Here is a 13,917-nt window from a genome sequence, read left to right as displayed (position 1 = left end):
TAACCAAAAGGTCGGTGGTTCGAGCCCACCAGCCATTGTGTGGGAGAAACATGAGGCAGTCTGCTTCCATAAAGATTGACAGCCTTGGAAACCCTGTGGAGCAGCTCTGTTCTACCCTGTAGGGTTGCTGTTGTTGTTGTGTGCCGTCGAGTCAGACCTGACTCATAGCGACCCCTCCTTGGGTTTCCGAGGTGGTATCTCTATGGAAATAGATTGCCCCATCTTCCTTCCGAGGAGTGGCTAATAGGTTTGAACTGCCAGCCTTCTGATTAGCAGTCAAGTGCCTTAGGCACTACGCCACCAGAGCTCCCTGTAGAGTTGCTAGGAGTTGGAGTTGACTCGATGGCAGTGGGGGTGACAGTGGGAGGAAATACATGGGCAAACTCCAGACTTTTCATGGAAGTGTTTAGAAATAAGCTAGAATTTACAAACATTTCCACAGAGCAAGAGGTGGGGAAGGCTCAAATCCTGCCATAGTACCGACCTATTCTGAGAGGAAAGGTTGGTTTGAATTCTAAGAAGCATTTTTTCTTCGCATAATGCAAAACGGGTTCCCTGTTGGCAGAAGATGACTGTGAGCTGTGAGATCCAAGGAGACGTAAGTGTCAGGACTGGGCAGCCTGGGCTAGACGTGTCCTTTCCCCCATGGCATTCGGTTTGGTTTTCTGATGAAGCTTGACTTGCTGTGCTTGTCTGCGAAGCCCAGGACGTTAAGATGCATGAATAAGGACGCGGGGCCTGGGTATTTGCCGTTTAATTAGAAGCCTAGGTGTGAGGGCTTTATACTTAGATGGTTTTCATGCGTTCAGGCAGAGCCCGTGGCCTTCATCCATGAGCCTCACGAACACCCAGCACCCAGCCCCTGCATACAGCGCTCTGGGGACTCGGTGGCTTGGTTTTGGAGGGTTGGGGAGAGGTGCTGCCAAGAGGGAGCCCCTGGAATCGGCTCTTGGGGACCGCAGGACTCTCCGGGTGAAGAGTGAGCCGGGCCAAAGAGGGGACAGAGAACTTCGTGGTAAAGGTGTCGAAAGACGAGGAGCCGGTGTGTTGGGGAAATGCTAAGTAATTCAATGTGAGTAGAACATGATGTTTATTCAAGAGGGATCTGGAAGACCGAGGTACAAAGGACGGCTGAAGGATTAGGCAGATAATGGTAGAATGTCAGGCTGATATTTCGGAATAGGGTGTTTCTGGTTTCTTTAATTTGCCTATGGCTGAGCTAGTGCTGAAGTCCAAATAGAATCTGTGTGTGTGTGTGTGTGTGTGTCTGCGCCCTGGGAGGTGGCAGAGGCAGGGTTGGGTTAGGTGAGTGGTTTTCTCCTCTCTCTGCTTCCGTGTTTTCATTTGGAAAATGATGGCAATAATTCTCTCTCTCCCCCTTCTGCCCCACCCCCGGGGACTGTGAGGTTTAATTACTGATTCATAAAGTGTTGGACGTTCCTTGGGGCCAGAGAGATGAACGGGTTTCTTATAATCACTCCTGAGTTCTTGGAGCCAGTTAGCTACTTCCCACACATTTGCCGAGTGTCCCGAGTGCCGGGCACAGCACAGGGGTGCAGGAGTCGGGGCTCAGGAGTGAGTCAGAGGGAGGGGACCCTGAGAAGAAAAAGCAGGGTCGTGGGGGTGGGGGGTGGCGACAGAGAGTAACTTCCTGTCCGGCTCCTCAGGCCTCTGGGTTAACTGTCTGGCAGAGTAGTGCCTCACCGGAGGTGCTGGCGCCTAGAGCTGAAATCCTCCTGCTTTCAGTCAGACTGTGGCTGAGACCTTCCGGGCAGAGAGGACAAAGGCAGGAAGGCAAGGAGGCTGGGGGAGGGGGTACCAGAGGAGGACAGAAGGGTCTGGGAAGAGACTGGATGCGTGCTTGGGGTAGGAAGCTGCCAGACAAACTGCCACAGCACCAGCCTAACCACACCCTTATTTCCTTGTGCTCATAGGCTCTCCTCCTCCTGGGGCTGAACCCCGTCTCTGCCTCCCTCCAGGACCAGCACTGCAATAGTCTGTCCCTGGCTGGCAACGTCTCCGGTGAGCACCCAGCCCCTGCTGCCAGATTCCGGCTGAGCACAGGGTCCTTCCCTCTTGCCATTCCCCACCCCACCCTGCAGGGCCTGCACACAGAGCCTCACCTTAAAGCAGGAAGGTTGTCTTTAGGTGTTAGGTTAACCCAACCATTCTGACTCCTACTGAGCCCCTATGACACAGGAGAACTGCCCCATAGGGTCTTCTAAGCTGTAATCTTTACAGGAGCAGATTACCAGATTCTTTCTTCCACTGAACTGCTGGGTAGTTTCGAACCATCAACCTTTCGCTTAGCAGTTGAGTGCTTAACTGCTGTGCCACCAGAGCTTCTTAAAACAGGAACAGCAGAGAGATTTTCCTAAGGCTCCAAGCAATTGGTCATGCCTTCACAGAGTGCCATGTTGAGAAGGATCCTGAAGGTGGGTGCAGGTTTGGGTGGGTTCATACCTGAAGGTTTTGGGGAGGCTCATAGACCTTTGGTGATTTATTTTCTCTTCAAGTCACTCCTTGATTCAATCCAGCTCATTAATTGAGCACCTACTGTGTGGCAGACCCATGCTACGCACTGGGGGAACAGAAGCACTCCCATTCTGGTCCAGAACTCAAGTCCACTTGCATGTATATACCGTGGAGCAGAGTACAAGAAGCAGGCTAGTGGAGAAGCAGGTGTACCCACCGGGGAGCAAGAGGCACAGACTTCTGAGACTGGCCCTACAGGGAGAGGAGGTTCCACAACTCAAAGCAACCACCCTCAGCCTGCTGCTCCTTCATCAGGAAGATTTGGGGATAGAAAAGAAAAAAGCTCTGGTGGTGTCGTGGATAAGATTTTGGCTGCTAACCAGAAGGTTAACGGTTCAAACTCACAAACTGCTTCATGAAGGGAGATGAAGTGATCTGCTTCATAAAGAAGCCCAAAGGGGGTTGCTGTGAGTCAGAATTAACTTGATGGCACTGAGTTTGTTTGTTTGTTTTGGGTGTAGAGAAAGAAGCATTGGACTTGGAGAAGGCAGACTGGGCTTCTGTGTGGGTCATGGCAGGTGCACAGTCACCTTTCCTGGTTGTGGGCCTAGGGAGGTAGGGACTGGTGGTCACAGGGATGCCCTTAACCCCTTTGAGCCTCACTTTTCCCACCTGTAAAGTGGGATGGGGGGGGTGATCACTGCTTCCAGGGTCTGTTATAAGATTAAATGCACTGAGTTTTATGGCAGTATTTCACAAACTGTAGGGTGTGATAGCATTTCTGGGTATTATGGTTGGTGACATCAGCAAGCATATTAAAATGCTTACTGTATAGCTGGAATTAGGGGAAGGCAGTTGCCACAAATTACTCACTATGGTAGAGGATACAAGGAGGTTAGAACACGAGTAGTGAAAATCCAGGAAGGCTTCCTGATGGAGGAAGTTTCAAGGTGATTCTTAAAAAGACTCTTGAGTATGGACTGGCAGAAAGGAGCCAGTGCCCTGAGCAAGGTTTGGCTGAGGACCAGCATGTGGGTTTGGTGGAAGGACAGAGGAGGGCTGAAGAGGGAGGAGAGCAGTAAGCCTGGGGCGGTACTGGGACCCGGGAGCATCTGGCTGCAACATTGGCTAAGCTGGACCGTGGGGAACATGGGGAATTTCTTGACCAAGAGTGCCTAGAGTTCTGTGGAATTTCTGGGTGGCTGGCCAGCTGTGTGGAGGGAGAGCCTGGGAGGGAGGAGACCTGCTCTGAGGCTAGCCTGAGAGGAAAGGGCCTGTCCCCTGACTCCATGCATTGGGGCCAGGTCAGGCTCCATTAACTTTCTTGTGCTCCCAAAAGAGTGGCATCCCTGAATGCACACAGGTGGCTCATGTCCTTGGAGGCAACAGGCATTCATTGCCCAGTGTCTTATACCACGTGCCATCCCCATCTATCCCATCCCAACCTGCCTGGCTTTGTGGCACTCAATCCCTCACCAGCCACAGTGGTCTCTGATAATGGGCCATTTGTCTTCTAACACCAAGACAAATGGGGCAAGTGGGGTAGATGAGCTAGAACAGATGGATGGATGTCTAGTCGGGTCGGCTGACACTGAGCTGGGGTCTTTAGGGGGCTTCTCACCTGCGTCATGCCAGGAGCAGGGAGAGGGTGGGTCCCAGAGCCAAGGTCCCATCATGTGGTATGTCACAGACTTGGCAACTCATAAAATTATGGCAAAAGTGTGAGAACGCCATGAAATAGTAATTGACTAAGGGCAGCATAGACAAATAGAAGCATAGAGTTGACAAGGGCCTGGAGTCATCAGTTCCCACCCCCCAACTTAAGGCAGTGAATGATAATATTATCATATTATCACTAATATCATAATATTAATGTTGTTGTTGTTGTTAGGTGCCATTGAGTCAGCTCCAATTCATAGGGACCCTGTGAACAGCAGAACGAAACACTGCCCGGTCCTGTCCCAGCCTCACAATCCTTGGCACACCTGAGCCCACAATTGCAGCCACTGTGTCAATCCGTCTCGTTGAGGGCCTTCCTCTTTTTTGTTGACCTTCCAATTTACCGAGCATGATATCCTTATCCGGGGAATGGTCCCTTCTGACAACAAGACCAAAGTAGGTGAGATGAAGTCTTGGTTATTCTCGCTTCCAAAGAGTGTTCCGGCTGCACTTCCTCTAGGACAGATTTGTTAGTTCTTATGGCAGTCCATGGGCGCTCTGGTAGCATAGTGCCTAAGGCACTTGACTGCTGACCAGAAGGCTGGCAGTTCAAACCCACCAGCCACTCCTTGGAAGGAAGATGGGGCAATCTACTTCCATAGTGATACTGCCTCGGAAACCCAAGGAGGGGTCGCTATGAGTCGGGTCCGACTCGATGGCACACAGTAACAACAACAACATGGCAGTCTATGGTGCTTTCAGTATTCTTCGCTAACACCACAACTCAAAAGCATCAACTCTTCCCTTAACTCATTGTCCAGCTTTCACATGCATATGAGGCAATTGAGAACCATGGCTTAGGTTAGGTGTACCTTAGTCTTCAAAGAGACATGTTTGCTCTTCAGCACTTTACAGAGGTCTTTTGCAGCACATTTGCCCAGTGCAGTACATCATCTGATTTCTCGACTGCCACTTCCATGGGCGTTGACTGTGGATCCAAGTAACATGAATAATTAATAATAGGCTAATACTTACTTAGTGCCCCATATATTAGACACTACTTTGGGGGCACAGGGAGCTCTGGTGGCATAGTGCCTAAGGCACTTGACTGCTAACCAGGAGGCTGGAGGTTCAAACCCACTAGCTACTCCTCAGAAGGAAGGTGGGGCAATCTACTTCTGTAGTGATACTGCCTTGGAAACCCAAGGAGGGGTTGCTATGAGTCGGGTCCAACTCAACGGCACATAACAACAACAACAATATTAGACACTAAGGAACTCTGGTAACACGGTGGCTAAGGGATTTGACTGCTAACCAGAGGGCTGGTGGTTCAAATCCACCAGCTACTGCGCAGAAGCAAGATTGGGCAATCTAATTCTGTAAAGATTTACTGCCTCGGAAACCCAAGGGAGGTCACTATGAGTTGGAATTGACTCGATAATGGTTTTTTTTTTGGCATATTAGAGACTATTCCAAAAAAAAAAAAAAAAACCCACCAAACTCACGGCCTTTGAGTCAATTGGTGGGTTTAAACTGCCAACCTTCTGGTTAGCGGTCAAATGCCTTAGGCACTGCACTTTAATCTGGTTCAATCATCACAACAAATGGTCGGGAATCTGAGGCTCAGGGAGGTTGACTAACTGCCCAGGCACATGTAGCTACCAAGAAATGGCCCAGGATTCGAACCACATGTGCCTGATTCTGGAGCCCATGACTTTACCACCGCCATGTCTGTGGCCCTCTGGATAGACGTGTGCCCAGGACCCTGCATCGGAGTTGCAATGTTTCTCCTGCCCATGATGGGTTTCTCCACCACCTCAAACACTTCCTGAGTGTCCGCCACATGCTTAGTAATGTACTGGGTTTTGGGGACTCCAACTGAAGAGCCTATAGGCCCTCAGGACAGCAGCTTCCACCCGCTTATCCTGGTGTATCCCACACCATACAAAGGCCTCTTCCTTCTCTGCCCAGCCACAGAGCTCAACCACAAGCTGACTGGGAAAAGAGTGAGGCTGTCTCTCTGCCCTCTGACACACTCTCCGTGCCTGGTGACATGGCAGGGCCCCTGCCCACTCATCCCAGAGCACAGTCCCTGAATGGGCAGAGAGGTGGGTTTTCAGACACTGCCCCTCAGCCACCTGGCTGCTTCCCTTCTGGGCAGCCTTGGTTGAGTCCCTTTCCTGGGTTCACACCAAATAGGGGAATGGGCTCCCAGCTGCAGGGCAGCTGCCCAGTGTCCCCCTAACTTGTGGTTCATTCAGAAGACCCTGACAGGAGATCTGTCATGTAAGTGGAACACATTCCAATTTCCCTCTGAGTTACCTACTATGGAAGGATCTGCTGAGAGCATTTGGGCCCTGTGCATGATAGGAAGGGAACTAGATAACATACTTGGGGGAAGAAACCAATGGCCGCACTCCATACGCACCTTCAGTGGGGTCTATCTGATCCTTAAAGCAGGCCCCAAGACCCTGCCTCAGCAGGGCTTTTTCTGAAGCGACAGGAGCCTTCTACACTGCTCCCCTCTCCTTCTTTCCCTCCATTTGCAGTAACTTGAGGGAGTCTGACCACAGTCCTCTCACACATAGTTGGAGTGTGGGGCCCAGGCATCGTGGCAGCTGTTCTGTGTATGTGTCGGGGGGAGGGAAGGTGCAAACGCATTACTTTCTCCCCCTTAAAGTCTGCAGTGGCCAGGGCTAGTGAGGGGGTTGATGTCACCTCCCACCCACCCACCCATCCACCAGGGAAAGACCCTGAGGGACCTAGCTTCCCTGTGAATGAGGGGCTGAACCACCGAGCAGCAGTATGGCCACACCTTAGACATACCAAGCACACACCTGCCTCGGGGCCTTTGCACATGCTGTTCTCTGCCTAGCACACTCTTCCTTCAGCTACGCACATGCTCCCTTTCACGTCATTGAAATCTCTGATTAAATGGCAGTGCTTTTGCTGTGGTTGTTGTGTACCATCAAGCCAATTTCCTACTCATAGGGACCCTTTAGGACAGAGTAGAACTGCCCCATAGGATCTAATCTGCAAAGAAGCACATTATCAGACTTTTCTCCATGGACCCATTGGGTGAGTTTGAACTGTCAACCTTTCAGTTAGCAGCCAAGTGTTTAACTGTTGCACCAACAGGGCTCCTTCATCAGTACTTCAGTGACCACCGAATTAAAATGGCACCCTGTCGAGCTTTCTTTCCTTGCCTTGTTTATTTTCTCCTCATAGTATTTCCCACAAGGAGCTCTGGTAGCATAGTGGCTAAGACACTTGCCTGCTAACCAGATGGCTGGCGGTTCAAACCCACCAGCCACTCCTCGAAAGGAAGGTTGGGCAATCCTACTTCCGTAGTGATAATGCCTCGGAAACCCAAGGAGGGGTCACTATGAGTCGGGCCGACTTGACAGCACATAACAACAACAACAACAACAACAGTATTTCCCACTAGTTAACAGACAGGTTGTTTGTCTACTGTCTTCCCCACTAGAATGTAGACTTTATTCGGGAGGAAAGGCGGATTTTGTCACCTGCCGGAGTTTTACTGGCCTCACTTCTCTGTCCAGGCACCCTCTCCCTCCCATTCTCACATCTTTCACCCTGACTTTCACTTCCTCCAGGATTTTCTGGGCTGTTCATGTAAAGGTCATAAATTCAGCTTCTGCTGTGCTGTTTTGTTCCTCCAACACCGCCTCCAGGCAGCCTTCTGCAAGCCTTGCAGCAGCAGGAGAGGAGCCTGGGAGCACTGATGGGTGAAAGTAAATGTGGGAGACGCTTCAGGCCAGACTCGGCCAGCTGTGGTGCGGTGGGAAGAGCCTTGGGCTGGCTATGGTAAACGATCAGTGGCCCGAACCCACTTCTGCCTTCGTATCTGTGTGACTTGGGATAAGCCATTTGACTGCTGAGACCTCAGTCTACTCTCCTGTTAAATGGAGGTAATAGCAGAAAAACAAAAACAACTCCCTGCCATCCAGTCGATTCCGACACATAGTGACCCCCGGTGGGTTTCCGAGGCTGTAAATATTTATGGAAGTAGATTGCCCCATCTTCCTTCCACGGAGTAGCTGGTGGGTTTGAACTGCTGACTTCTGGTTAACAGCCAAATACCTTATCCACTACGCCACCAGAGCTCTTGGCAGTAATAGCATGTCAAAAGGGCTATGGTGGTGCAATGGTCAAGCAGCTGGCTGCTAACAGAAACAGCAGTTGAAGCCCAACCAGCAGCTCCACAAGATAAACACCTGACAATCTGCTGCTGTAAATCAATCAGCCTAGGAAACCCTATGGGGTAGTTCTGCTCAGTTACACGGGGTCGCCAGGAATCCACATCCACTTGAAAGCACACAACAGCAGCAGCACCCACCGTGACCCAAATGTGGGCTCGTGCCTGGAGCGACACAGAGTCAATTCAGTCACACTGAGAGAAGAGAGAAGAAGGAACTTTATCACTCTTGCAGAAGCAGGGAATGGACGGGTTTCAGGAGACTCTGAAGTCTGCCTGCCCCGGGGCAGTAAATCTAGAATGTGTATATGGTGGACTTTAGCTCACAGTCATGTACACGTTGCATTTCCTGAGGATGGGGTCCTTCGTTCCATGCAAAAGGACAAAGAAAGGCTGCTTGGTTATGAGTGAAATTTTATCTTTGGTTCTAGAAGGCACCAACACCAGCTGGGTCCTGTTTCTCTCCAGGCTGACCCCCCTGGAATATCTCAGGCTAGATGGCTGGTGTATTTTGCGCTGTGTCTCTGGGTCTTGACACTCTTTCCCAAGGTTATTTTGTACATTAGGTTATCACCCATCAGCAGGGGTGTGAGACACATAAGTGGTCCAGTGTGTGCAGGCTCCCGTCCGTACCACAGACTAGAGTTGTGTTCTGCCCTTGTGCACGACCAGCTGTGGGCAGGGTCAAGGCTCAGTAGCCCTGGGGCTAAGGGCACCGACTAGTGCCAGATCTTCAAGACCAGGAGGCCCATCAGCTCTGTGGCTGGTCCCTGCCTTGGCTCTGGCTGGGTCCTGGCTGGATCTCATACCGGTCCTGCCCTACCCTCTGTTCTTTGTGGAAGGGGATCTGGAAAACTGTTCAAGGAAAGAGAGAGAGCAAGAGAAGGGAGGGAGGGCAGACATTCTGCTGACAGAGTGCTAGGCATCTTTCCAGGCCCTGCCACACAGGACATCACATTTAATCCTCCCCGTGCCGGGCTCTGTAGAGACCTGTGAATGAATGAACAACCTACGAGGAAAGTCTGATGGTGTTACTAAATGCAACGGTATGTGTAAAGCACTTGGCACCTGCCTGGCAGGCGTTATGTGCCATCAAGTTGATTTAGATTCATGTTGTTGTTGTTGTTATTTGCCGTCGAGTCGGCCCCGACTCATAGCAACCCCTCCTTGGGTTTCCGAGGCAGTATCTCTACGGAAGTAGGATTGCCCAACCTTCCTTCCGAGGAGTGGCTGGTGGGTTTGAACCGCCAGCCTTCTGGTTAGCAGTCAAGTGCCTTAGCCACTATGCTACCAGAGCTCCCTAGATTCATAGCAGCTCCGTATACAGAGCAGAATCGCCCCATAGGGTTTTCTGTGCTGCATCTTTACTGGAGCAGATTGCCAGGTCTTACTTCTGCAGAGCCGCTGGGTGGGTTCAAATTGCCAACCTTTCTTTCAACAGCTGAGTGCTTAACCTGGCAGAGAGCACTCAATAGCCAACCACTGTTCCCTTCCGTGACTGCCCACACCTCACTGGTACACAGTGTGGTGCAATGGAATGAGCCCCTGATTTAGAATCAGAAACACTTGCCCGTGAATCTTGGTTCTCTCTTTCATCAGCTCATGGTCTTGAGCTTCACTTCCTTGGGCCTCAGTTTCCCTGTCTGTGAAAAGGAAATAATGGCATTGCAGGGTGGGTGAAGATCAAATGAACATATGGGGAAGCATTTTGGAAAAGCAGGCACGGTCCATAATATTATTGTTGCTGTTGTTAAGCTGGGAGCCCTGGTGGCACAGTGGTTAAATGTTTGACTGCTAACTGAAAGGTTGGTAGTTCGAACCCACCAGCTGCTCCATAGGAGAAAGATGTGGCAATCTGCTTCCATAAAGATTTACAGCCTAGGAAACCCTACGGGAGCAGTTGTACTCTGTCCTTTTAGTGTCTCTGTGTGGAAATCTATTCGATAGCAGTAGGCGTGGTTGTTAAGTACCATCGAGTCAATTCTGAGAAAATAGAACTGCCCTATAGAGCTTTCTGGGAGCTCTGATAGCATAGTGCCTAAGGCACTTGACTGCTAACCAGAAGGCTGGTGGTTCAAACCCACCAGCCACTCCTCGGAAGGAAGGTTGGGCAATCTACTTCCGTAGTGATACTGCTTCAGAAACCCAAGGAGGGGTTGCTATGAGTCAGGTCCGACTCGACGGCACATAACAACAACAACAACATCATAGAGCTTTCTAGGCTGTAATCTGTATGGAAACAGATCCAGGTCTAGTCTCCCACAGAGCAGCTGGGTGGGTTCGAACCCCAACCTTTTGGTTAGCAGCCGAGTGCTTGCACCACCAGGGCTCCTCATATTATTATTACTGCCCCCCCTCTCACTACTCCATGCCGCTGCTCAGCCCCAGCCCCTAGCTCAGCACTCGGCATGATCCACGATGGATTAAAACCCCAGCCCTGGCGTGCCATTGTCACGCATGCCCTCCTCACCCTGCCCCCTCAGTCCTCCTTCCTGATGCCATTCACTGGGGCTGTGAGGAGGCACCGGGCTGGCCCACCCAGGCACCTGGCCCGCCGGCTCCTCGTATCCCTTAAGCTCAGTCCAGACTTCTTTCTCTTTCAATTAAACCACTTGGCCTGAAGGCCTCCGTCCCTTGAGCCCTGACTTGCATGCACACCCTATGAATAGATTTGATTAGAAAGAGAAACTAGCATTTGGTAAAGGCCTTCTCAGCACTGCCCTGAGTCCAGCAGGGAAAGGAAGCCAACTTAACCCAGTGCCATTTCCAGAGAGGCTGGGGACAGGCTAATTTGGGGAGGAGATAGCAGGCAGCCCCAGCCAGGCCTCCGCAGCTGCTGGTGCCCAGCCCTGAAGAGCGCTCCCCGCCTTAGTTCACGGCTCTCTCTGGCTGTCTGTGCAGCCTCATGTTTTGTGATGGACACACTAGCCTCATGTGGGAGAGGGGTGTCACGAGGCAGACACAGGAGGGGCGATAGGATGCTCTCCAGCTCTGTTTTCCCCACTTGAGCCATATACCTCTTACCCTTCTGAGGTGTCCTGGTCGCCTCAACCCTATCCCAACACACACACACACACACACACACACTCCACCCTTTAATTAAGGGGCCTTTGACATCTTCTGTGAGGTCGCCATGAGTAGGAATTGACTTCATGGCCACTGTGTTTCTTTCTGGTATCTAGTTCAGCTGTTTATATCCTCTTTGAGTCACAAGAAGCCCTGGGTGGTGCAGATGATTAACAGAGTCAGCTACTAACTGAAAGGTTGATGGTTCAAGTCCACCCAGAGGCAGCTCAGAAAAAAGCCTTGGTGATCCACTTCAGAAAAATCATCCATTAAAACCCTGCAGAGCACAGTTCTACTCTGACACATGGGGGTCACCATCACTCAGGATCAGCTCAATGGCAGCTGGGTTTTTTTTTTTTTTTTTTTTTTTGAGTCAGAGACCCCTTTGAGAATCTAATGAAAGTCAAAAGCCATGGGCCCAACTTATCTAAAAGTACGTATGCACCAAATTTTTCATTTACTTTTAGGGCCTCTATGAATGCCTTGAAGTCTCCAGTAGACTAAGATAAAACACTTCTGATCTAGTCCAACCACTTCATCTAGCCCCAGAAAGGGAAGTGACTTGCCTAAGGTCACAGCAAATGAGTAGCAGAGCCCCGTCTGAAGCCAAGCGTCCAGACCCCAGTTCAGTGCACTTACCACTTCCCCCAGATGGCACCTTCCTCCCTTTTCTTCCATGGTCCTCTTCTCAGTCAACCCTCTCCCAGGGCCTAGCACAGACCCAAACACAAACAGTGGGCAATCAGTAAATGTGGTTATCAGATCAGCTGGAAGTTGGAGCACTTTATTTAGCTGAAGGGGCAGGGTGCATGTGGTTTGGTTGCAGAGACATGGAATGGGGCTGGGACGGGGTGGGCTAGGCCTGTTCCAGGGCGTACCAAACCAAAAACCAAACCCACTGCATCGAGTCAATTCTGATTCATAGCAACCCTCATTAGGTTCCCAAGGTGGTAAGTCTTTTTGGAAGTCAATTGGCCAGTCTTCCTTCTGCAGAGTGGCTGGTGAGTTTGAACTGCCAACCTTCTGGTTAGCAGTCAGATGCCTTAGGCACTGTGCCCCCAGAGCTCCTTTCCAGGGAGCACCAGTCCCTGTGAAGTCTCAGAGCTCCATTCTGTCACCAAGTGAGGGGCTGAGAGAAGTGTCATCAGACTACAGAGCAGGGGGCTTGAAGCAAGTCTGTTCTTCCTCTAAATGCCAACCAGGACCTTAGCTTTGAACACCATCTCAAGCCATCGCTGTTCCTCCTTTGCTCTGGAACCCACAGTGTCTCCTAGTGCCGTAGCATCAAATTCAGATTCCTTCCTTGGGGTGCCTCCTCAGTCTGCACCCAGACTGCATGGGACAAGCTCATTTCTGCACTGGGGTTATTGCTCTTGTCTTGTCTCCAGCTGATGTGTTAATGTGGGGCAGCAGGGAGGTGGGCAGGTCACTGGAGTATCCTCTGTCTTCCTGGGGCCGTGGGCAGGGACCTTGCCTCACCAGTTGTCTCTGTCCCCAGGACTGCAGTGCAATGCATCTGTGGACCTCATTGGCACCTGCTGGCCCCAGAGTTCTGCAGGGCAGCTGGTGGTTCGGCCCTGTCCTGCCTACTTCTACGGTGTCCGCTACAACACCACAAGTAAGAAAGAGGTGGAGAGATGATCACCTGCTGGGAGGTGGGGAAGGATGGGGAGAACTTGAGGCTTGTTGGGAGTGGGGGAAATAATCATGATGGTGGTGGTGGTGGTGGTGGTGGTGATACCTCTCATGACTACAGCCACCATTTACCAAAAGCCAGTCTGTGCTCCTTAGTGCTAATTCTCACAAACCCCCTGCAAGACACTATCAACTCTTATATAACCAAGCCTTTGAGGTGCAGTGTGGATACAGAACTTGCCAAGGTCACCCAGGTGGGAAGTAGCGAAGCTGAAATTAGTATCCAGGTCTGTCTGACACTTTCCTTTGCAGTTGAGAAATTTTAGTCTGCTTGAACCCTGTCCATAGGATAGGGCTGGAGTTATTAGAATGGCCCTAACTTTGCAGCTGAGAAGCCTGAGCTTAGAGAGCTCATGGGGCCTGTCTGGGCCTACCATCCAGGATGTGAGAGACTTAGGCAGGGGGCTTGGCCTTGCATCCCAGGCCCACAAGTGGGGTGGGTGGGGGAGGACTGACCCATCTGTTCTGATACTTGATCCCCAAGTAAACAGCTCACTCCCCTGGGTCCCCCACACCTCTGGGATTTGCAGCTCCTTGCTTCACCTCCTGCCACCCTCAGAATTAATTTGCTGTCCCCTGTCAATGACTCACGGCTTCTGCTTATGGAGAAAGCAACAGCTGCAAGGCAGGGCCCTGCCCTATCTGAGGGAGGGTGGGCTCAGAGCCCTGGGGTTGGGTCCTTGGGTTCTGGGGGCCCTGAGTTCAGAGCCCTGAGAGGGACCCCAGGTGAACGCAGACACCAGCCTTTTGCCCTGAGACTCACCAACTTATTTCTGGTACACATTCCCCCCACTCTAGGGCCC

The 13,917-nt window shown here is 51.2% G+C and overlaps 1 protein-coding gene across 1 annotated transcript in view; it reads left to right on the top strand.

The window, feature by feature from the left end:
• The first annotated feature begins 568 nt into the window (after window positions 1–568).
• CRHR1 (corticotropin releasing hormone receptor 1) overlaps window positions 569–13,917 on the top strand; it is a 29,434-nt gene continuing 16,085 nt past the window's right edge. Inside the window, exons 1-3 of the mRNA XM_042783548.1 lie at window positions 569–598; window positions 1,935–2,022; window positions 12,918–13,037. Coding sequence (XP_042639482.1) covers window positions 569–598; window positions 1,935–2,022; window positions 12,918–13,037 — 238 coding nt within the window. The remainder of the gene's footprint in view (window positions 599–1,934; window positions 2,023–12,917; window positions 13,038–13,917) is intronic.

The sequence above is a fragment of the Orycteropus afer genome, unplaced genomic scaffold (assembly GCF_000298275.1).
Source record: "Orycteropus afer afer isolate SDZICR_OR568_19922 unplaced genomic scaffold, OryAfe1.0 scaffold00018, whole genome shotgun sequence".
Lineage (NCBI taxonomy): Eukaryota > Metazoa > Chordata > Mammalia > Tubulidentata > Orycteropodidae > Orycteropus > Orycteropus afer.
This window is presented reverse-complemented; position numbering and strand designations above follow the sequence as displayed.